General features: G+C 46.8%; 1 protein-coding gene across 7 annotated transcripts in view; it reads right to left on the bottom strand.

The window, feature by feature from the left end:
* Positions 1–24,895, bottom strand: part of DDX4 (DEAD-box helicase 4) — a 1,597,047-nt gene that overhangs the window by 192,274 nt on the left and 1,379,878 nt on the right. For all 7 annotated transcript variants that reach the window (XM_069222170.1, XM_069222215.1, XM_069222206.1 and 4 more), the window contains one exon: positions 18,889–19,034. In XM_069222170.1, the coding sequence (XP_069078271.1) occupies positions 18,889–19,034 (146 nt within the window). The remainder of the gene's footprint in view (positions 1–18,888; positions 19,035–24,895) is intronic.

Below are 24,895 nucleotides of genomic sequence, written 5' to 3'. Positions count from 1 at the left end.
TTACTCTAGCAAGAATGTCTTCAGTTGAGCACTACTCTCGGGCTCAGGCCCCAGACTCTCACTATGAGGGTTTTACCTTTTAAGAGCTGAGGGAGATGTGTACCTCTAGAAAACTGAAGACATGGAGAAATCCCTGTGAGAGTCTGCTTATAGGGTTGCTAGTGTTACTCTCCAAGGCTGACCAGGATAATGCAGGCAGCCAGAAGGAGGAGGAAGTAGAAACTGACCCTCCAGTCCTAGACGGGGCACATTTAGGCTACACTGGGGAGGGTCATGAAGAACCTGGGGAACACCACAGCCCTGTTACAAGCACTACAGGAAGTGAGAAGGGGGGTGGGCGGGTCATGACAGTAGGCCCACCTTTACTCCTAGAGGGAAGGTCAAGAAAGTCCCCAGTAGGAGGGATAGGTCATCCTCTGTCCATACCCATGTCTCCTCAGTATCTGAGGGGACCCACTGCTCTACCTCAGGGGAAGATTCCTTAGACAGGGAGCTTAGGAAACTAAGGTTGGAGGAGGCCAAGCTGAGGCTACAGCAGAAACAGGTGGCCCAAGATAGGGAAGCCTTGGCAGTGGAGAGTGAAAGACAGGATTTGGGGGTTAGCACCCCGTGGTGGCAGGAATCCTAGCTCTAGGCACACCAGAATCGGGGAGGACTCTTATGAATCTAGGAACCTGAGGAAGAAAGTTATTGCAAGAACCAAACAAGACTGCAAGCAACAAATGGTGGATTCCTGGACCTGAAGCCGGTGAAGAGAGGAGACGAAGTCCAGAAGCCGCAGAAGATTTCAGAAAAGACAGGAGCCCCTGCCAACCTAGAAGATTGTGCAAAAAAGGATTCTCCGGTTGGAAGAAGTCTGCAAAAGAGCACCAAAGAAGATGGCTGCGGGTTCCTCTGTGATGCAAAGGATGTCCCACGTCGAGATGTTGGATGCAGGCGAGTTGCAGCGCTGGATTCGTCCAACAAGCCTTGGTTCCATCAATGTCACGGATTGTGTCAAAATGGCCCTGCTTGGACCAAGAAACTCCTGTAGACACAGACTCTGCCCAAAGCAACAAAGAAGAAACCATCTATAAACAGAATCCCACCTCCCTCCTGAAGTGTGAGCCCCCAACGCTCTGAACCGGACGCACCCGGCTTGTGTCCAGAGAAACCAGCACTGCAGCGAGGATCCCGAGGTGACACCAACGACGTGGAAACCCTGAGACCACCTCCTTGTCCCCCAGGGGGAAGCCTGCAGAGAGAATCCAGAGGCTCCCACTGACCACAACTGCCCAGTAACAAAGAACCCGAAGCCTGGTAGAGGCACTGCACCCGCAGCCCCCAGGTCCGAGAGAAATCAACTACCGGAGTGTAGGAGTGACCAGCAGGAAGCCCTCATCGTTGCTCAGTCGGTGGCTGGCCCGAGAAGCCCCCCTGTGCCCTGCCTGTATCGCCAGAGTGACCCCGTCCCTCCATTAATTTCAATACTGAACCCGAAACCGACTTTGTACATAGCATCCAGCCGCCCCTGTGCCGCTGAGGGTGTTTTTTGTGTGCCTGTTTGTGATCCCCCCCACCCCCAGTGCTCTACAAAACCCCACGGGTCTGCTCCTCGAGGACACAGGTATTTACCTGCCAGCAGTCCGGAACTGTAGCACCCCTAGTCTCCATAGGCACCTATGTTATTTGGGCCCTACTTTGACCTCTGCACCTGACCGTCCCTGTGTTGCTGGTGCTGGGTGTTTGCGGTTGCCTTGGACCCCCAACAGTGGGCTGACTATGCCCTGGAGACTGAACTTGTAAGTGCGTTACTTACCTGCTAAACTAACTTGTACTTACCTCCCCCAGGAACTGTTGATTATTGCACTGTGTCCACTTTTGAAATAGCTTATTGCCCTTTTTGCCAAAACTGTGCACCTTACTGTTTTACTGCAAAGTTCCACACTTACCTATGCCAAGTACCTTACAGTTTATGAATTTACTTGAATTATTAATCTTGTGGTTCTAAAATAAATTAAGAAAATAATATTTTTCTACATAAAAACCTATTGCCCTGGAGTTAAGACTGAGTGTATGTTGTCATTGATTGCCTGTGTGCGTACAAAAAATGCTTAACACTTCCCTCTGATAAGCCTACTGCTTGACCACACTACCACAAATAGAGCGTTAGTTTTATCTATTATTGCCACTATCAACTTCTAAATGGAACCCTTGGACTCTGTGCACATTATCTCTCACTTTGAGATAGTATATACAGAGCCAACTTCCTACATTGGTGGCAGCAGTGGGATCTAAGCATATGCTGGCCTACTCAGCCAATACCTGATCACACAACAAAATTTAAAAAATTGTCATTAGAAACTGTTTTTTAAAAAAAAAATTGACTATTTTTCAGGAAGGTGGCAGAGACAAGGCAAAGTTGCAGTGGGAGCGAGGTTTGCCTGCGTCTAAGCCGGTGATCAGATCCAGGAAGAATGGGTCAGAGCAGAGTGGGACCCAGATTTGTGGTAGCAGAAACTACCCAGTGAGGGAGCGCGATGTAGGACAGGGAGGGCGAGCCCGGAGGAGGTGCCTGGGAGTTGGCTGGAGGACCTGGGACCTGACCGTCGGGAGGGGCAGAGGTGAGTGAGGGATTGTGCTGGGGTCCGTGGACCAACCACCACGGGAAGCCGCTTCCGCCCTAGCCCTTCAGTGCTCCCTTGAGCAGACGTGTCAGGGCCGGGCAACACAAAGAGGAAGGATGAACATATTTATCTGAAGTGAGGTGCACTCACATTGCTGTTACGCTCGCACCTCACCACCCCACGGAAAGGAACTGAATTGTGGCATCACAAGATTGCACGGGACTCCCAATACGCGTGTTTGTGTCAGAATGAAGCCCCATTGCGGTACCCATCCTGGAACACCGCTATTTAAACTCTTACCACTTTACATTATTTAAGGTACTTGAGGTGAGGCGAGTCTACAATTTTCCCTGCCGCCCTGTACTGGTGTAAATTCATTGCAGTGCTTATTCTAGGGCACTGCTAGCTTTTTTTTATCATTACATTCCCCGGAGTGTTGCCAGATTGACTTGCTCAAGACATACATGAAGGATTAGGGTTAAACTGATTACTTGCTGTGCTTTTGTGCAGCCCTGTTTGGGGACTCCGTGTCTCTGGATTCAGCTTCCAGGATAATCTTAAACTAGACGTTTTCTGGCCTGACATTATACTTGTTTCTGGCTATATCTATCGGTTCTTTCGATATTAATTACAAAATGGGGAAGCCTAAAGAACAAGAGAGTTCTGCGACAGCAGTCACATCATCCAAAATTCCTAAATCCCATAAAAACTTAAAGAGATTATTCCAACTGTGCCACCAACTAAATTGATACCGATCGAAGGGGTGGAGTCTATGTTAAATGGGAAGGAGACCTGAGCTACAAAAGGATCAACCAGTGCCCCCTTTTCATCCTTTTTCAGGCCTACAGCCTCTAAAAGGGGAAAGCCAGCTAGCTGCATGGATCTCGCCTTAAACTCGATAATTGCAAAGGGGTTGGATGATGCAGCTGATCTAGGGGCTAAAAGCCAAAGTCTCACACAAACGGTAGATGTGGGTGCTGCTGATGGAATTATTACAGTGCATGACATACCCTGTTCCAATTGCTCTTCTGCATAAGGAGACCTTGATCAAAACCCAGAGAAAGGTTGTGCGGATCACAATTTTCTAATGTAAAGCAGTCAGGTTATGGATAGGAATTTCCAGATACAAGTGGTCAATCTAATCATGGACCTAAAACAAATGATGTCTGAGGCTCTGACCTTACTTCCCCCTGAGGTAGAGAAGAGGGGTGGGGAGATTCCGTATGAAAAGAGCTTTAAATCCACCCTACCTACTGCTAAAGATTGGAGCAAGAAATCCATCGTGGGACTCAAACTATTGACCAAAACAGGACCATCATTGGGATTTGCAAAAGCCCCCAGAGCACCTAGCCGTAGCATCCATTTTTGCAGTCTAGCTCCGGCATAGGAAAGCCACGGAATACCCTTGTTAGGCAACCTATAGGGACAAACAACAACTACAAAAGTGACCATTCAATCTATATGCACAACGTCCCGAAATTAGTAGCAAATACGTACGATGATAGTCTGTCATTAAGGAACAAAGCCACCCACTGGATAAGGCATATCAGGAAATGTGGCTCCATTATCCACTCAGATATCACTTTTGTTAAGCGCCATATAGGCAAGCAAGGCCACCGGGATACTGTTGAGCCAGTTCTAGTTAACCCTGACCTGGTTAAAGGCCTGATATACCTGGAGGCCCGGAACCCATTACGCAATGGATGGAATATTGTTCTTCAAACAAACTGTCCCACTGGGGATATCCTAGCTAAGGAATCATCTGCTACCCCCAAAAGTGGGGTTGCTATTACGGGCTCTGTCGAGCCTTTTTCTCCTATTCCAACGGCCCTTTCTGCGGATACTCCCTGGAGGAAGTGTGAGACTCAGGGCAAGCGTTCAAAATCTCCAAACAAAATGCCAAGTTCTAATCTATCAGATATTGATTGACTGAAAGAAGCAATAGCCCCACCCCGAATATTATTCCACTGTACGAGGATGGGAACTTATGTAGGAACTTGGAGGATCGTGGGGGGTGCCACTCAGGACGGGAGGCCAGGGATAATAGATGACTTAGCAACCCTGCCCTTAGTCCCTCGCTATAAGGTTGCGAGACCTAGACCTAGGCCTCTCCACTCTTTAATTTCCTGGAATATAGCGGGTTTACAGAACAAGATTTGTGATCTGGATTGGGGTTCTCTTATTGACTCCTGTAGTCTTTGTCTTTTCCAGGAAACATTGGCTACTACGAATGCATACAGAAAAGGGTATATTTCATTCTGTAAAGAAGCCATTCCTTCAACTGCAGGGAGGGCAGGAGGGGGTCTTATTACGTGGGTAAAGATTTCCGAGGTAGGGGAAGTGAAGGAAATCTACGTGATTTCACCTGATATTTTGTCAGTTTCATTTAAATCAAAAATGGGTCCACCGTTTTTGTGTGTTAACCCATAAAATAGACCAGGTCCCTCTAGTAAAATCTCAGAAACTATATCCCTGCTAAATACACTTGTGGCTGACCTACTTCCCTCGCATTTTGTTATCATAGCCGGCGACTTTAACGCTTCCCTAGAGCCCAAATCCCTATTTGCAGAGTTAATCCAGGAAGAGGATGCAACATGGGGAATTCCATCCTTTTCCATGGCGAGAAACAAGCCTAAATCTAGCCCAAGGGTATTGCAGATTATTGAGCTAATGCTGCTATATGGCCTTTGGCCAGGAATGGGCGTTTTCCTTCAGATCTGCTAATTGATGCCAGGAAATTAAGGACACTAAAGTGGGAGACCAATGCTATAGTGATCACTTCCCCCTTTTGTTAGAGTGTGTTAGGTGGTTTCCTGGTTCTGGGCCAAATAACCAAGATCAGTGTCATGCCCTCCCTGGAGGTGGCTAGCAAACAGCGTATATTAAGATGGGAGGTTTTCACGAACAAAGGAGCCCTAGTAGCTCAAATGTCTGATTTGGTTTCTAGGTATATAGTTGCTCCTGTATCCAACCCCTATTCTGCTGATCAAATCATGGGCAAACATGTTGAGCTCTTTGCTTCCCTAAAGGCCCTTTTTATTAGGGAAAATAGGGGAGGCAAGAGGCATAGAGCGCTCAAATTAAATCCATGGTTTAACAATGCCTGCAGGAGGGCCAAGCATGGCCTTTTTGAAGCAGTTAGACAACAGGATAGCCCTGCCATAATGATGGTAAGGCGTGACTAGGCTGCTGTAATTAAGTCTAGTAAGGCCCAGTGGGAGAAGGATATATGGCAAGATTTGCTGGTAGCAGCCAAGGATTCACATGCAAAGCCATTTTGGTCCCTGGTTTCCCAAGGAGGACGAAATCTGAGCTCTAGGCCTGATTGCCACATCCCTGCAAAGACTCGTATCTCTTATTCCACTAAACTCTACAGCCAGGATTCTGCTTCTTCAGCGGATATAGAGGTTGCATACATAGATAAGTTCGATGGGGCAGGTGTTATCGCACCGTTCACTAGGAAAGAAACAGAGGCAGCTAATATGACCCAAAAATCAGGGAAGGCTCCTGGGCTAGGCGGGATCCCATCTGACCTGTATAAGTCTGATTTGATACTATGGGGCCCTATATTAATAGAATCTCAAATGCTATTCTGGAGAGCAACATCTTTCCCCATTCATGGAAGGGTGCAATGATTGTCCCCATCTACAAACAAGCATTTGCAATACAACGGGTCTCGCGTTTGCTCGTGTTAAGAGCTGAGAGCGTTGTAAACTCCTAACCCGACTTTTCACTGGTAATGAAACCTATCGGCAAAAGTGCATTTATGTACCTAACCCGAAAAAGTGCAATTAACTGTGTAACAGGGCCGAATTTTGTAAAGCGATCAACTTCTGCCAAGCGAGATTGCACTGGGAAAATAGAGAAAAAGTAGTTCACGAGCCAGACAGAAAACAGCGAGCCTCACATGTTTTCTGTACTTGGTCGATGCGCTTGAGGAGGGCTATCCACCGGAAAAGGCATGACATGTGCATGCCTTCCACTAATGAAATCAAGCAGATTCTAACAGGCAAGTCCACAAGCCAATGACAGACACTGACGTGATGTGGACAGGGCTCCGAGCCCTTTATAATTACTAAAGCGTCTCGCTCAGTGAAACACATGCGCAAGCGCATGCGACACAGGCTCGACCCTAAAAAAGGAACGATGCGCCTTTTGCCTGTTTCTGCACACTACACTACACTACGGGACCTCTCTTACGTAGTATAAAAGTACTGCACATATCTAAAAAGCCATGAGTGTAAAAGGCCTGAGGATGAAGAGGACTCTCAGGGAATCTCAGGGTGAGAAATATTCCAAGAACACCCAAGAGAATAATGTGGAATAATTTTGTTTCCAGTCTTGACAAACGTTACAGGCCCTATAAGGTTTAAAATACTTTTAGTGCTGCAAATGTTTACGAACATTAGGTCCATGCCCCTAACTAAAAAGTGTTTTGCGAAAGGTTGGGATCTGCAAATGTGGGCCACTTTTTTTTTTTGACTACCCGGGCATATTTGTGGCCCCAATCCAACCCTGATCGTAACTCATGTAGTGCTTTCCGAGTTTCAGTTAGGGGCGTAACGCAGACACGTGCAGCTCCTCAGTGCACGAAGCCCCCCAACCCTTCGGGGTCCCCTAATTTTTCTACGGCCCCTCATTCAGCCAGAGACCAATGAATATTTTCACATCTACCGGGTCAAGGGTGCGTCATCATTTTGCGTTACGCCACTGGCTTCAATAAATAAAGAATTGCCTTTGATTGCAGGTCCGATAACAAATATCGCAAATAAAAACACCTCTCTCGTTATAAGTGACGTGGCAATGCATCTACTCGCATATGGCTTCACTTTTTTCTTTAATACAATTTATAGAGATTCTACTGGGCTCTTGAACGATTTTAAAAAGACTGTTTTGTGTAAAGAAAAGGAAACACGACTGTGAGGTTTGGGGGAGAGGTTGGTAAATCCGCCACAATGTGATTTATTGTTTTGCAGTTACACTGCAGTTCCTGTTTTAATCACAGACTCATGCATAAATGTAGGTGCTAAATGTTGAGCAGCCCCGAGAATCCATTTGAATGTATTGTAGGATGGCGCTGTGAGAGCCCTGCCTTTACCTGTCAACACAGAGAAGCAAAAACAACGACCTGCCAAAACTAAGTTGTTATAGGCAACAGAATGTGCACTGAGTTACGGAAATAGGAAGACAACTGCACAATTTACGGGGCATGTCCGTGGTAAACCATTTAGCAGGAAGTGCAGCCACCAGTCAGTTTCACATTAACGCGTCCAATTCTGTTTATGAAAAACCTGAGAAGCAAATAAGGGCGCAAACCTTTACCTTGCATTTGCTCTGCCCAACTCTGCAGAATCACATTTTTTAAATGCATTTCGAGTAAAGCGGTGCGCAGTTTATCGGTGGTCAGATTTAGAGTAATAAAAGCAGCGGTGGAATGAGCCCGGTGATTTTCAGGCAATACTTGCTAGTAAAATTTATAAACTGCTGTTATAAAATGTCAACCACTGTGATACATTCTGCTGCCGCTGCATATATAAAGTGGCCGCCATGGAAAGAGCCCAAAAGACAATAGATTATATCACCTCCACAGCTCTGTTTGATCCTCCATTAAGGCAGCGGGCGTTTATTACAAGCATTTGCAATGCAACGGGTGTCACGTTAGTTCATGTTAGAGCTGATCGCGTTGTAAACTCCTAACCCGACTTTTCACCTATCGGGCAAAAGTGCATTTATGTACGAAACACGAAAAAGTTAAATTAACTATGTAAAGCGCTCGACTTCTGCCAAGCGAGATCCGGCTTGTAAATGAGAGAAAAAGAAGTCCACAAGCTCGATGGAAAACAGCGAGCCTCGCATGTTTTCTGTACTTGGTCGCTGCGCTGGAGGAGGGCTAGCTACCGGAAAAGGCATGACGTATGCATGCCTTCGACTAATGAAAGCAAGCAGATTTTATTAGGCAAGCCCACGAACCAATAAAAAACACTGACGTGAAGTTGACAGGGCTCCGAGCCCTTTTTTAAATACTAAAGCGTCTCGCTGCGATACGCATGCGCGAGCGCATGCAACACAGGCTCGACCCTAAAAAGGAGACAAATCAGCTCCGGGAAATTATAGACTGATCAGCCTTTTAGATAATCTCCAGAAAATTCTTTCCTTCCAGGTTTTGGGTAGGCTTAGAGCCTGGATGGAAGAGAATGGCGCCCTATGCCACTTGTAGGCGGGCTTTAGGTGAGGGACGGCCACGGTGGACCAGGTCTTCCGCTTTCTTACAATCAAATGGAAGGTGGTGGACCTGGATGGTGGTAGGCTGTTCGTCGCCTTTGTTGATCTCAGATCTGCTTTTGATCTGGTACCCTGTCCCAAGCTATGGGAGTCACTGGCAAAAATTGGAGTCCCGGGCACCTTGTTAAATTTGATTTGCATGCTGCACTCAGGAAGTTTTGCTAGAGTAAGGTGGGGGAAGGACGGAGAGCTATCTGACGAGTTGCCCATACAGAAAGGTGTTAGGCAGGGATGTGTTTTGGCTCCAACTCCTTTCTTATTTTTTCTAAATGCCTGTATCCCGTACTCATTTGATAGCTCAAATGACCACCCGAAATTGGGAGTTATCAAGACACCTTGTTTGCTGTTCGTTGATGATACCTTGTGTAGGAAATTGGCTCTGTAAATACTATTTCAAAGTAAGAAATAGTGTGCACAGAGTCCAAGGGTTCCCCTTAGAGGTAAGATAGTGGCAAAAAGAGATAATTCTAATGCTCTATTTTGTGGTAGTGTGGTCGAGCAGTAGGCGTATCAGATGATAGTGTTAAGCATTTGTTCTACACACACAGGCAATAAATGTGGAACACACACTCAAAGACTTACTCTAGGCAAATAGGTTTTTTATATTGAAAATGAAAATGTCACTTACCCAGTGTACATCTGTTCGTGGCATTAGTCGCTGCAGATTCACATGTTGTGCATAGTCCGCCGTCTGGTGTTGGGTCGGAGTGTTACAAGTTGTTTTTCTTCGAAGAAGTCTTTTCGAGTCACGAGACCAAGGGACTCCTCCTCCTTTGTTCCATTGCGCATGGGCGTCGACTCCATGTTAGATTGTTTTCCCCGCAGAGGGTGATGTAGGAGTTGTGTATGTTAGTAATAGTGCCCATGCAATGGAATGAATAAGTATGTACCAAATAAGGTTTAAGTAATATATTTACAAATATACAAATGTTGAAGATAACTTCCAAACGGCTACAGGCTCCCGGGGAGGCGGGTGGGCACATGTGAATCTGCAGCGACTAATGCCACGAACAGATGTACACTGGGTAAGTGACCTTTTCAGTTCGGTGGCATGTGTAGCTGCAGATACACATGTTGTGCATAGACTAGTAAGCAGTTATCTCCCCAAAAGCGGTGGCTCAGCCTGTAGGAGTGGAAGTAGTCTGAAATAAAGTTCTTAGTACGGCTTGACCTACTGTGGCTTGTTGTGCGGATAGCACGTCTACACAGTAGTGCTTAGTAAATGTGTGAGGCGTAGACCATGTGGCTGCCTTACATATCTCGTTCATTGGAATGTTTCCTAGGAAGGCCATGGTAGCGCCTTTCTTTCTGGTTGAATGTGCCCTTGGTGTAATGGGCAGTTCTCTCTTTGCTTTAAGGTAGCAGGTTTGGATGCACTTAACTATCCATCTGGCTATACCCTGTTTTGATATTGGGTTTCCTATATGAGGTTTTTGAAATGCAATAAACAGTTGTTTTGTTTTTCTAATTTCTTTTGTTCTGTCAATGTAGTACATTAGTGCTCTTCTGATGTCTAATGTATGTAGTGCCCTTTCAGCTACTGAGTCTGGCTGTGGGAAGAACACTGGTAGTTCTACCGTTTGATTTAAGTGGAACGGTGAAATAACTTTTGGTAAAAATTTTGGATTGGTTCTTAGGACCACCTTATTTTTGTGTATTTGAATAAAAGGTTCTTGTATAGTAAACGCCTGAATTTCACTTACTCTTCTTAGAGATGTGATGGCAATGAGAAATGCAACCTTCCACGTTAAGAATTGCATTTCGCAAGAGTGCATGGGTTCAAAAGGTGGGCCCATGAGTCTTGTTAAGACGATGTTGAGGTTCCATGAAGGAACAGGTGGTGTTCTTGGTGGTATAATTCTTTTCAGGCCTTCCATAAACGCTTTAATGACAGGTATCCTAAATAGTGAAGTTGAATGGGTAATTTGCAGGTATGCAGATATTGCTGCGAGGTGTATCTTTATGGAAAAGAAGGCTAGATTTGATTTCTGTAAATGTAGCAAGTATCCCACTATATCCTTTGGAGATGCATGTAATGGGTGAACTTGATTATTATGGCAGTAGCAAACAAATCTTTTCCATTTGCTTGCATAGCAGTGTCTAGTGGATGGTCTTCTAGCTTGTTTTATGACTTCCATACATTCTTGGGTGAGGTTTAAATGTCCAAATTCTAGGATCTCAGGAGCCAGATTGCTAGATTCAGCGATGCTGGGTTTGGATGCCTGATCTGTTGTTTGTGTTGTGTTAACAGATCTGGTCTGTTGGGCAACCTGACATGGGGTACTACTGACAGGTCTAGTAGTGTTGTGTACCAAGGTTGTCTTGCCCATGTTGGTGCTATTAGTATGAGTTTGAGTTTGTTTTGACTCAATTTGTTTACTAGATATGGAAGGAGAGGGAAAGGGGGAAAAGCGTACACAAATATCCCTGACCAGTTCATCCATAGAGCATTGCCTTGAGACTGCCTGTGTGGGTACCTGGATGCGAAGTTTTGGCATTTTGCGTTCTCCTTTGTTGCAAATAGGTCTATTTGAGGTGTCCCCCAAATTTTGAAGTAAGTGTTTAGAATTTGGGGGTGAATCTCCCATTCGTGGACCTGTTGGTGATCTCGAGAGAGATTGTCTGCTAGTTGATTTTGGATCCCTGGAATAAATTGTGCTATTAGGCGAATGTGGTTGTGAATTGCCCATTGCCATATTTTTTGTGCCAGGAGGCACAGCTGTGTCGAGTGTGTTCCCCCCTGTTTGTTTAGATAATACATTGTTGTCATGTTGTCTGTTTTGACAAGAATGTATTTGTGGGTTATGATGGGTTGAAATGCTTTCAACGCTAGGAATACTGCTAACAATTCGAGGTGATTTATATGCAGCTTTCTTTGATGTACGTCCCATTGTCCTTGGATGCTGTGTTGATTGAGGTGTGCTCCCCACCCTGTCATGGAAGCATCTGTTTGTTATCATGTATTGTGGCACTGAGTTTTGGAAAGGCCGCCCTTTGTTTAAATTTATACTGTTCCACCATAGAAGCGAGATGTATGTTTGGCGGTCTATCAACACCAGATCTAGAAGGTGACCCTGTGCATGTGACCACTGTGATGCTAGGCACTGTTGTAAGGGCCTCATGTGCAGTCTTGCGTTTGGGACAATGGCTATGCATGAGGACATCATGCCTAGGAGTTTTAATACCGTCTTTGCCTGTATCTTTTGTGTTGGATACATGGCTTGTATAACCTTGTGAAAATTTTGAACCCTTTGTGGACTTGGAGTGGCTATTCCCTTTGTTGTGTTGATTGTCGCTCCTAAGTATTGCTGTGTTTTGCACGGCAGAATGTGAGATTTTGTATAGTTGATGGAGAAACCGAGTTTGTAGAGGGTTTGTATGACATAATCTGTGTGGTGTGAACACTTTGTGAGGGAGTTGGTCTTGATTAGCCAATCGTCTAGGTACGGGAATATGTGTATATGCTGCCTTCTGATGTGTGCAGCTACTACTGCTAGGCATTTTGTAAATACTCTTGGTGCGGTTGTGATACCGAACGGCAACACTTTGAATTGGTAATGTATTCCCTTGAATACGAACCTTAGGTATTTCCTGTGCGAGGGATGTATCGGTATGTGGAAATACGCGTCCTTTAGATCTAAGGTTGTCATGTAGTCTTGTTGCTTTAGCAGTGGTAACACGTCTTGTAGCGTGACCATGTGAAAGTGGTCTGATTTGATGTAGGTGTTTAGTGTTCTGAGATCTAGGATTGGTCTCAGTGTTTTGTCCTTTTTTGGTATTAGAAAGTACAGTGAGTAAACTCCCGTGTTTTTTTGTGTACATGGTACCAATTCTATTGCGTCCTTTTGCAGTAATGCTTGAACTTCTAGTTCTAGAAGGTCTAGATGTTGTTTTGACATATTATGTGTTTTTGGTGGGACATCTGGAGGGAGTTGGAGAAATTCTATGCAATAACCATGTCGGATAATTGCTAAGATCCAAGTGTCTGTTGTTATCTCCTCTCAAGATTTGTAAAACTGACTTAGTCTTCCCCCCACTGGTGTTGTGTGAAGGGGTTGAGTGACTTGTGAGTCACTGTTTGGTTGGAGGGGTTTTTGGACTTTGAAATTTTCCCCGGTTTCTAGGGAATTGTCCTCCTCTATACTGGCCCCGAAAGCCTCCCCTTTGGTACTGTCCTTGGTAGGTAGACGGTGTAGATTGTGAGGTGCTGGCTTGTGTGGCTTGACCCCGAAACCCCCCTCTGAAGGTTGTTTTGCGGAAGGTGCCGAAAGTGCCTCTGCCCTGCGGGGAATAGAGTGCGCCCATGGCCTTGGCTGTGTCAGTGTCCTTTTTCAATTTCTCAATTGCCGTGTCGACTTCGGGTCCAAACAATTGTTGTTCATTGAACGGCATATTGAGCACCGCTTGCTGTATTTCCGGTTTAAAGCCAGATGTGCGCAACCATGCGTGCCTTCTTATGGTTACTGCGGTATTTATTGTTCTTGCAGCTGTGTCCGCTGCGTCCATAGAGGAGCGTATTTGGTTATTGGAGATGTTTTGTCCCTCCTCAACCCCTTGTTTTGCCCGTTTCTGAAATTCCTTGGGTAGATGCTCGATGAGATGCTGCATCTCGTCCCAATGGGCTCTATCATATCGCGCTAGGAGCGCCTGAGAGTTGGCGATGCGCCACTGGTTTGCAGCTTGTACTGCGACCCTTTTCCCAGCCGCGTCGAACTTGCGGCTCTCCTTATCCGGAGGTGGTGCCTCGCCTGATGTGTGCGAGTTGGCTCTCTTGCGAGCTGCCCCTACCACGACTGAATCTGGTGGCAGCTGTGAGGTGATAAAAGTAGGGTCCGTGGGCGGTGCTTTATATTTTTTCTCCACCCTTGCAGTTATCGCTCTACTCTTGACAGGTTCTTTGAAGATCTGCTTTGCGTGCCTTAGCATTCCTGGAAGCATAGGCAGGCTTTGGTAGGTGCTATGGGTGGAAGAGAGGGTGTTGAAAAGGAAGTCATCCTCGACAGGTTCTGCGTGTAACGACACGTTATGGAACTCTGCTGCCCTAGCTACCACCTGTGCATACGCTGTGCTGTCCTCAGGTGGTGAGGGCTTGGTAGGGTACGACTCAGGACTATTGTCTGATACTGGGGCGTCGTATAGGTCCCAAGCGTCTTGGTCATCTTGGCTCATGGTGGTATGAGCCGGTGAATGTGACGGAGTCTGTGCCGGTGATACATGAGTTACAGGTGGAGGAGAGGGTGGCGGGGTTACCTTTTTAACCACTTTTGTTTGTGGTGTTTGTTCCTGTGTTTGGAACTCGAGTCTCCTTTTTCTCCTGATTGGGAGAAGGGTGCTGATTTTCCCTGTCCCACTTTGTATGAAGATCCTCTTTTGTGTGTGGTCCACGTCAGTGGTCTGCAACTCTTCCTCAAATCTGTGCTTGCGCATTTGAGAGGACAGTGATTGTTCCTCTGAATACGAGCTGGCAGTCGGTTCGGTTGCCGGTCGTTTTGGCACCGAAACTGTGTCTTTGCTTGTTTTCGGCTCCGAGGAGAATTTCCTCTTTTTCGGAGTCGAGCCTTCTCGGCGTCGATCCTCCTCGGTGCCGCTGTCTCTGCGTCGAGCAGCTTCGGTTCCGCTGTCTCGTCGTCGATCTTTTTCGGCAGCAGTGTCTCGGTCCCGAGATTGCTGCGTGCCTGTGTCGCGACCCGAGTCGGACGATCTCGGCACCGGTTCGGCCTTTTTCGGTGCCGATGGTCGGTCACCTACTTTATGGGTTGAGCCATGGCCTGTTGGCAGTGGCATCCCCTGGGCCTTGTTTGTTTTCTTGAGTGGTGCTTGCTTCGACGTCTTACTCACGGTTTCTTCGACGTCGAATCCGTCCGAGTCCGATTCATGAATGGAGAAGGCTTCCTCTTCTTCTCCTTGTTCCTCGAACCCTCGTTGTCCTGTCGGCGTGGCCGCCATCTGTAATCTTCTGGCTCGCCGGTCACGGAGCGTTTTTCGGGACCGAAACGCACGACAGGCCTCACACGTCTCTTCCTTGTGCTCGGGCGACAGGCACAAGTTACAGACCAAATGTTGGTCTGTATATGGAAATTTATTGTGGCATTTAGGACAGAATCGGAACGGGGTCCGTTCCATCAGTGTCGATCTTACACGCGGTCGGGCCGACCAGGCCCCGACGGGGGATCGAAATTACCCCGAAGGGCTACCGGAGCTCTTCACGATTCGGTGTCAATTCTATTCTAACACGATACCGAACTAAACAATACCGACGTAGTTTTCCGAAGTTATGACTATCTTTCCGTCCCGAACCCCAGAGCGAAAAGGAACACGTCCGAACCCGATGGCGGAAAAAAAACAATCTAACATGGAGTCGACGCCCATGCACAATGGAACAAAGGAGGAGGAGTCCCTCGGTCTCGTGACTCGAAAAGACTTCTTCGAAGAAAAACAACTTGTAACACTCCGACCCAACACCAGACGGCGGACTATGCACAACATGTGTATCTGCAGCTACACATGCCACCGAACATATATTTTCTTAGTTTATTTTAAGAACCACAAGTTCAAGATTTACAGTTAATACTTTAAATGTAAGGTACTTCACTTAAGATACTTTAGGAACTTTGAATGGAAACAATATCATGTACAGTCTTTGTAAAAATTGCAATACGCTATTTTCTAAGTGGACACAGTGCAAAAATCAACAGTTCCTGGGGAGATAAGTAAAGGTTAGATTAGGAGGTAAGTAAAACACTTACAAGTCTCAGTCCTGGGGCATAGGCAGCCCACCGTTGGGGGTTCAAGGCAACCCCAAAGTTACCACACCAGCAGCTTAGGGCCGGTCAGGTGCAGAGGTCAAAGAGGGTCCCAAAACACATAGGCGCCTATGGAGAACAGGGGTGCTCCGGTTCCAGTCTGCCAGCAGGTAAGTACCTGCGTCCTCGGGGGGCAGACCAGGGGGGTTTTGTAGAGCACTGGGGGGACACAAGTAGGCACAGAAAACACACCCTCAGCGGCACAGGGGCGGCCGGGTGCAGTGTGCAAAGCAGGGGTTGGGTTTTGTATAGGTTTTAATGGCAGGACCCGGGGGTCACTCTAGCGGTGCAGGCAGGCACAGGGGGGGCTTCTCGGGGCAGCCACAACCTGGGCAAGGCAGAGGGTCGCCTGGGGGTCACTCCTGCGTGGAGGTTCGGTTCCTTCAGGTCCTGGGGGCTGCGGGTGCAGTGTTGGTTCCAGGCGCCGGGTCCCTTGTTACAGGCAGTCGTGGTCAGGGGGAGCCCCTGGATTCTCTCTGCAGGCGTCGCTGTGAGGGCTCAGGGGGGTCATCTCTGGTTACTCACGGGCTCGCAGTCCCCGGGGAGTCCTCCCTGAGGTGTTGCGTTTTTTGCAGGTCGAGCCGGGGCATCTGGTGCAGAGTGTAGAGTCTCACGCTTCCGGCGGGAAACGTGAAGTCTTTGGAAGTTGCTTCTTTGTTGCAAAGAAGTTGCTGGTTTTGAACAGGGCCGTTGTTCACAGGAGTTTCTTGGTCCTTTAGTCCAGGGCAGTCCTCTGAGGCTTCAGAGGTCACTGGTCCCTGTCTGATGCGTCGCTGGAGCAGGTTTTCGAAGTTGGAGACAGGCCAGTAGGGCTGGGGCCAAAGTATTTGTCGCCTTCCTTCTTCTCTGCAGGCTTGTAGGTCAGCAGTCCTTCTCGTTTCTTGAGGTTGCATGAATCCGATTTCCTGAGATCTGGGGAGCCCCTAAATACTGAATTTAGGGGGTGTTTAGGTCTGGGAGGGCAGTAGCCAATGGCTACTGTCCTTAAGGGTGGCTACACCCTCTTTGTGCCTCCTCCCTGTGAGGAGGAGGGCACATCCCTAATCCTGTTGCGGGAATCCTCCAAACTCAAGATGGAGGATTTCTCAAGGCAGGGGTCACCTCAGCTCAGGACACCTTAGGGGCTGTCCTGACTGGTGGGTGACTCCTCCTTGTTTCTCATTATCTCCTCTAGCCTTCTGGCCAAAAGTCGTGGCAGTGGCCATAGGGACGGGTATCTCCACCAGCTGGGATGCCCTGGGGCGCTGTAACAGAAGGGGTGAGCCTTTGAGGCTCACCACCAGGTGTTACAGTTCCTTCAGGGGGAGGTGAGAAGCACCTCCACCCAGTACAGGCTTTGTTCCTGGCCACAGAGTGACAAAGGCATTCTCCCTATGTGGCCAGCAACCTGTCTGGTGTGTGATAGGCTGGCAGAAACTTATCAGCCTATACTAGAAGTCAGTAGGTATTCAGGGGACATCTCTAAGATTTCCTCTGGGTTTATGTTACAATAAATTGCACACTGGCATCAGTGTGCATTTATTGTGCTGAGAAGTTTGATACCAAACTTCAAAGTTTTCAGTGTAGCCATTATGGAACTGTGGAGTTCGTGTTTGACAAACTTCCAGACCATATACTCTTATGGCTACCCTGCACTTACAATGTCGAAGGTTTTGCTTAGACACTGTAGGGGCATAGTGCTCATGCACATATGCCCTCACCTGTGGTATAGTGCACCCTGCCTTAGGGCTTTAAGGCCTGCTAGAGGGGTGACTTACCTATGCCACAGGCAGTGTGAGGTTGGCATGGCACTCTGAGGGGAGTGCCATGTCGACTTAGTCATTTTCTACCCACCAGCACACACAAGCTGTGAGGCAGTGTGTATGTGCTGAGTGAGGGGTCCCCAGGGTGGCATAAGACATGCTGCAGCCATTAGAGACCTTCCCTGGCATCAGGGCCCTTGGTACCAGGGGTACCAGTTACAAGGGACTTACCTGAGTGCCAGGGTTGTGCCAACTGTGGAGACAAAGGTAAAGTATAGGGAAAGAACACTGGTGCTGGGGCCTGGTTCGCAGGGTCCCAGCACACTTTCAAATCATAACTTAGCATCAGCAAAGGCAAAAAGTTAGGGGGTAACCATGCCAAGGTGGCATTTCCTTACAATGCTTGTTCATCTTCATCTTCTTCTTGTGTCTCGACATACCCAATGATCTCGAGGACTTGGAGTGCAGCAACAAAACAGGGGGTGGGGTGAGGGGGCTTCTTCCTTTTGATGGAGATCAGGACCTATGCGGAGCCGAGCACCAACATATGCTTTAGGGACTGATCCCTCAATTCCTTTGGATTCATGGCCTGGAACTTGGAGGATGACTTTGGGTTGTAGTCACACTCCAGACACCACAAGCACATGAGGTGCGGATCCGTTGTGGACATCACCCGGTGACAGGACCTACAGGGCTTGAACCCAGTCTTATACAAAGACATCCTCAATGCACCAGGTGTGTAGACACTCAAAAATCTTTGACAATAAGTAAAAAAAAAAAAAAGCCCAGTCAAAAACGGTCTGAAGGGTAGCTCTTAACTGGATCAGCGCTGGCTAGTATGGAAAGAAAACAATTGACATTTGTGCTGGGGTGGTGCCTATAAAGGAACCGCAATGTGATGTTCAATGCAGATGATGCAGACTGACGAGACCTACAGGGGTACTGCTCCAGAACAATCTCCTGATCCACACTGACGCTTGGGCAAAATTCTAAGGTAAGAAACCTGCAACTAGATGTTTCTATCAGATTGCATTGACAGCTTCTCCAGCTAAAAATCTAATCAGGGAGTTTCGGAATAAAAACTTTTCTCCAAGACTCAAACGGAGAGTTCAGCTATGCATTTCTACCCTTTGTCCAGTTTGCGAACTGAACACTTTCTTCTATGATAGCTAGAACTTTTTTCTAATGCAGAGGATCAATGACGGCAAGGTTATCCTAAAAAATTAAAAAGCAGCAGGAATACAAAAGACGGTATTAACATATAGGAAGAAAACTTAATTAGACAAAGCAAATTTTCATGAGTACATGTTCTGTGCAGAAAAGCTGACAACATAATTTAAAAGCTAGCATTTGACTGGTGTAAATTAGTGTTAAACACAAAATTACAGACTGAAAGATGAAATATTTATAGAGATCCACGAAAATCACAACAGTAATTGGCGCATGGAAAGTTACCCAAGCCTTGCAGGATTTCAACCAATTTGTCTTTTTTCCCATGTTGGCCAACTGGAATTATTATTTGCTCAACATCGCTACAGGCACCGCCAACTTGTCCAACAACAACAAATAAATAATCAGACTTTAAGAATTCTTTAGCCAAGCTGAGAAGAAAAAAAGCAGGAGCATATCATCTTAGTGAGATCCTTAAAAGGAATTCACATAAAGGCAAAATGTCAAGCAAACCGAAACTTAATCATGTTAAATTTTAATTAAAATAGAGTGCACATTAAGTAATTACACAGGACAAATAGTAAACTGTAAACAATATATATGTCTATTAGAAACTGGTCTGTACTTACCTTAACCCCTACCCACACAAGTGAGGTATCATTTTTATTGGGAGACTTGGGGGAACATAAAATAGCAAAACAAGTGTTATTGCCCCTTGTCTTTCCCTACATTTTTTCCTTCCAAATATAAGAGTGTGTGTAAAAAAGACGTCTATTTGAGAAATGCCCTGTAATTCACATGCTAGTATGGTCACCCTGGAATTCAGAGATGTGCAAATAACCACTGCTCCTCAACACCTTATCTTGTGCCCATTTTGGAAATACAAAGGTTTTCTTGATAGCTATTTTTCACTCTTTATATTTCAGCAAATGAATTGCTGTATACCCGGTATAGAATTAAAACGCACTGCAGGGTGCAGCTCATTCATTGGCTTTGGGTACCTAGGGTTCTTGATGAACCTACAAGCCCTATATATCCCCGCAACCAGATGAGTCCAGCAGAAAAAGTTACAGAGTAAAACGTAGAGAAAAATTGCAATTTTTTCACCTCAATTTAAATATTTTTCTTTTTCAGTTGTTATTTTCTGTAGGAAACCCTTGTAGTATCTACAAAAATGACCCCTTGCTGAATTCAGAATTTTGTCTACTTTTCAGAAATGTTTAGGTTTCTGGGATCCAGCATTGGTTTCACGCCCATTTCTGTCACTGACTGGAAGGAGGCTGAAAGCACAAAAAATCATAAAAATGGGGTATGTCCCAGTAAAATGCCAAATTTGTGTTGAAAAATTGGGTTTTCTGATTCAAGTCTGCCTGTTCCTGAAAGCTGGAAAGCTGGTGATTTTAGCACCGCAAACCCTTTTTTGATGCCATTTTCAGGGAAAAAAACACAAGCCTTCTTCTGCAGCCACATTTTCCCATTTTTGTGAGAAAAAAAAAACACAAAATTTTCACTGTATTTTGGCTAATTTCTTGGCCTCCTTCAGGGGAATCCACAAAGTCTGGGTACCTCTAGAATCCCTAGGATATTGGTAAAAAAGGACGGAAATTTGGCTTGGTTAGCTTATGTGGACAAAAAGTTATGAGGGCCTAAGCGCGAACTGCCCCAAACAGCCAAAAAAAGGCCTGGCACAGGAGGGGGAAAAGGCCTGGCAGCGAAGGGGTTAAAGAATAAGGTAATTTCAAAGGATACCTTTTCTTATGCATGTTCTATTATATAACAAAGCTGAAAATCCGAGTGGTTCACATGGTTTCTCCCTGCTTGACATGTTATTTTCTACCCACCCATGATCAGTTAATGAAAGAATGGTGTTGAAACAGTGAGGTAATAATGAGGCGTCAAAATAGGGAAATAGGGAGACCGTCAGAGTAATGGGACACAGACGGTGGAATAACCTAAAGAAAATGTTATTTATCTTTGGTAAAAATATTTAGGGTAGATACCCTACCTACCACCAGGTCCATCACCCCACAAAGCCCCTCAGACACAAGCATGGATCAGGAAATGTTGAAAGAACACTCCAGCACTGACAGATGTCTCACTAGCTCCTACTCAACTCTGGTGCCTGCAATAATGTGACTGATGAAGGTTAAAGCTATGCAGTGAATAAATCTAACTTGGAATCCTAATGAAGAAGTTACCTACCTTTGGTAATGCATTATCTGGTAGACACAATATCTAGCTGCAGATTCCTGACCTTTGAATCTCCCAGGCATCAGACTGGATCTGGAAGAATTTTGTGTGAGCAGTATGCTTGAGCGGTGGTAGGTGGTGTTGATCAGCGTTGTCTATGTAGGTAGTGATTTTTTGGTCACCCAGATAGGCGCCACCTAGTTGCACTGACGTCATTTACTTTTCCATTACTTTTCACCCAGGGAGCACAGATCCATGAAGTGCACTGACTCTGGTGTGTCCAAACTAGGGCCCTAAAAGGGAATATACTTAGCTCTAGAAATCTGTCCACAGAGCGGGATGGATGGGTGAGTTGGTAAGGAACTGGCAGCTAGATATTGGCTCTATCTAATAATGTGTTACTGAAAGTAAGTAACTTATTCATCTGATAGAGATAGGTACCTACAGATTCCTTACCTTTGAATAGATACCCAAGAAACACCTTCCACAGCGGCGGGTTTCTGTAGAAAGCTGGCTCTGTATATACTATATCAAAATGAGATATAGTGTGCACAGAGTCCAGGGGTCCCCAAGGTGCTTAACAGAGGCTAAAGTAGATAATACTAATGCTCTCTTTTGCGGTAGTGTGACTGCCCAGTTAGGCTTATAAGAGGGTAGTGCAAAGCATTTGTTGCACACACACACACACACACACACAAAAACAGCAGCAGAAGCACACACTCAATGACTTAACTCCAGACCAATGGTTTTTATATAGCAAAACTATCTTAAACTTATTTTTAGAAACAAAAGATTCAAGTTGCAGTTAAGTACTTGAATAGAATCGAATTTCACATATGTAGCAACAGTACTTTCTTTGAAATCGATAAGTCATACAGTTTTCGAAATATTGGAAATTATCTGTTTTAAAAATGGAAAAATGGACAGTGCAATTTTCAGAACAGTTCCTGGGGGGTGGGGGGTGGGTGGGGGGGGGGGGGGGTTGGAACTGTTAGTTCAATTTGCAGGTAAGTACAACACTTACAATTTCAGTCTTCGGGATTTAGGAAGTCCACCGGTTGGGGTTCAAGTTAGCCCCAAACACCCACCACCAGCAACACGGCACCGGCCAGGTCCACAGGTCAAAGATGAGCAATTTTAACATAGGCTCTTGTGGAGACAGGGTACTCAAAATCAGGTCTGCTTGCAGATAAGTACTTGAGACTCGAAGCACAGACTAGGGGGGAATTAGAGGAGTACTGGAGGGGCCACAACTAGGCACCAAACACACACCCACAGTGGCACAGGGGCGGTCGGGTGCAGGGTGCAACATGGACATCGGGCTTCCAGTGGTGCTCTATGAGGGGATCCCAGAGGTCACTCAGAGGCTGCAGGCGAGGTCCAGGGGGTGTCTTGGGCACACCACCTGCTGAACGTGGCTGCACTGGGTGTCGGTTTCTCCAAGGACTGGGGGCTGCAGGTGCAGTGGGTCCTTTGGAGTCGGGTATCTTTGGCCGGAGCTTTCGCGGCCATGGGAGTCCTCGAGATTCCCTCTATAGGTGTTGTGGAGGGGTGAAAAGGTCAAAGCAGGGTGGACCCTTACTCGCAATCGCCTGGGATTCTCTCTAGCTGGTTGGAACACCTGGACACGGCCTGGTGGCGTCGGGTGCAGAGTGGTTAGGACTCACGCATTCGGAGTAAGATGGGAGGCCTTAGCTGTTGGTTTCTTCTTGGACAGGGCTGCTGTCCACCGGAGTTCTTGGTCCTTTTTGGTGCAGGGCAGTCCTCTGGGGCTTGGCAGAGGTTGCTGGTCTGCGTAGCTGTTCTTTTGCAGGTTCTTTAAAGCAGGTGACAGGCCGGTAGTGCTGGGGCCAAAACAGTTGTCATCTTCCTTCTCTGCTTGGGGTCTCAGCTTTGCAGGCCTTCTTGTTAGGTTGCCAGGAATCTGGTGAGCTAGGTTCAGTGAGGCCCATAAATCCTAGACTTAGGGGCGTTTTAGGGGTCAGGGGGCCGTAGCCAATGGCTAATGTCCCATAGGGTGGCTACACCCTCCTTGTGCCCACTCCCTTTGGGGAGGGGAGCACAAACCTAATCCTATAGGCCCCTGTCCTCCAAACCAAGATGGAGGATTCTGCAGGGAGGGGTTCACCTCAGCTCTGGACACCTTAAAGGTGGTCCTCGCTGGGATGGTCACTCCTCCTTGTTTTCCCTCATTTTCCCACCGTACTTGCCGCCAAAGGTGGGGCTTTGTCTGAGGGGCAGGCAGCTCCATTAGCTGGAGTGCTCTGGGGGCACTGTAATTCGAGGCTTGAGCCTTTGAGGCTCACCACCAGGTGTTAATGTTTCTGCAGGGGGGAGGTGTGTAGCACCTCCACCCAGGACAGGCTTTGTTTCTGACCACAGAGTGCACAAGGGCTCACAACCCTTGTGATCAGAAACTTGTCCTAAAGTGGCAGGCTGGCAAAGACCGGTCAGTGTTACAGTAGCAGTTTGGCTAACATACAGGGGGCATCTCTAAGATGCCCTACATGTGCATTTTCCAATAAATCCCAAACTGGCATCAGTGTGGGTTTATTGTGCTGAGAGGTTTGATACCAAACTTCCCAGTATTCAGTGAAGCCATTATGGAGCTGTGGAGTCCGTAATGACAAGACCATATACTAAATATGGCTACCCTGCACTTACAATGTCTAAGGTTTTGCTTAGACACTGTAGAGGCATATTGCTCATGCAGCTATGCCCTCACCTGTGGTAGATTGCACCCTGCCTTAGGGCTGTAAGGCCTGCTAGAGGGGTGAATTACCTATGCCACAGGCAGTAGCTTGTGGGCCTGGCACACAGAGGGGTGCCATGTCGACTGTCTCCAACAGCAAACATAAGCTGCAGCGAGCATGTGCTTAGAGAGGGATCCAACAGGGTGCCATGATACATGCTGCAGCCATTGGGGTCCTTCCCTGGCCACAGGGCCCTGGGTACCAGGGGTACCTTTTACAAGGGACTTAACTGTGTGCCATTTGTGGAAACAAAGGCACAGTTTTTGGGAAAGAAAACTGTTGCTGGGGCCTGGTTAGAATGATCCCAGGACACTCAACGTTGGCATCAATATGGGGGGGGGGGGAGTAGTGGGCAACGTGAAAGATAAGCCCACACATGGAATGGTGTCACCGCTTTCAGGAAGAAAAAAGCCATATTGTGAAGCACCAGTTTCTCTGGAGAGACAGTTAAGGAGGGAGGCTTGGATGACAAAGCCTGCAGCTCACTGACCCTCTGGGCAGATGTTATTGCCACAAGAAAGCTGTTTTGAGAGGAGCGGGGGGGGGGGGGGGGTAAAATTGTGTAGAGCCTCGAAAGGAGCATGCATTAAAAATTAAAGAAACAAATTAAGGTCCCACTGAGGCATAAAGGGGGTAACACATGTACAACTCCTTTGAGAACCAACTACCGGCGCAGCAGTGACCAGCAGGCGGCCCTCACCTTTGCCCAGTCGGTGGCTGGCCTGAGATTCCCCCTGTGCCCTGCCTGCATCGTCAGAGTGACCCCTGGGTCACTCCATTGATTTCAATAGAAAACCCGACGCCTCGTTTGCACACTGCACCTGGCCGCCCCTGTGCCGCTGAGGGTGTATTTTTATGTGCCTGGTTGGGACCCCTCTCCCCCAGTGCTCTACAAACCCCCCCTTGTCTGTTTACCGAGGAGGCACGTACTTAGCGGCTAGCAGACTGGAACTGGAGCACCCCTAGTCTCCATAGGCGCCTATGTTATTTTGGACCCTCTTTGACCTCTGCACCTGACCTGCACTGTGTTGCTGGTGCTAGGTGTTTGGGGTTGACTTGAACCCCCAGCGGTGGGCTGCCTATGTCCTGGAGACTGAACTTGTAAGTGCTTTACTTACCTCAAAAACTAACCTGTACTTACCTAACAACGAACTGTTGAATTTTGCACTATCAACTTTTAAAATAGCTTATTGCCATTTTATGCCAAACTGTGCACATTACTGTTTTAATTCAAACTCCTATCTTTACCTATGCAAAGTACCTTACATTTAATGTACTTACCTGCAATTTGAATCTTGTGGTTCTAAAATGAATTAAGAAAATATTTTGTTTCTATATAAAAACCTATT

Source organism: Pleurodeles waltl, chromosome 1_1, assembly GCF_031143425.1.
Source record: "Pleurodeles waltl isolate 20211129_DDA chromosome 1_1, aPleWal1.hap1.20221129, whole genome shotgun sequence".
Classification (NCBI taxonomy): Eukaryota; Metazoa; Chordata; class Amphibia; order Caudata; family Salamandridae; genus Pleurodeles; species Pleurodeles waltl.
This window is presented reverse-complemented; position numbering and strand designations above follow the sequence as displayed.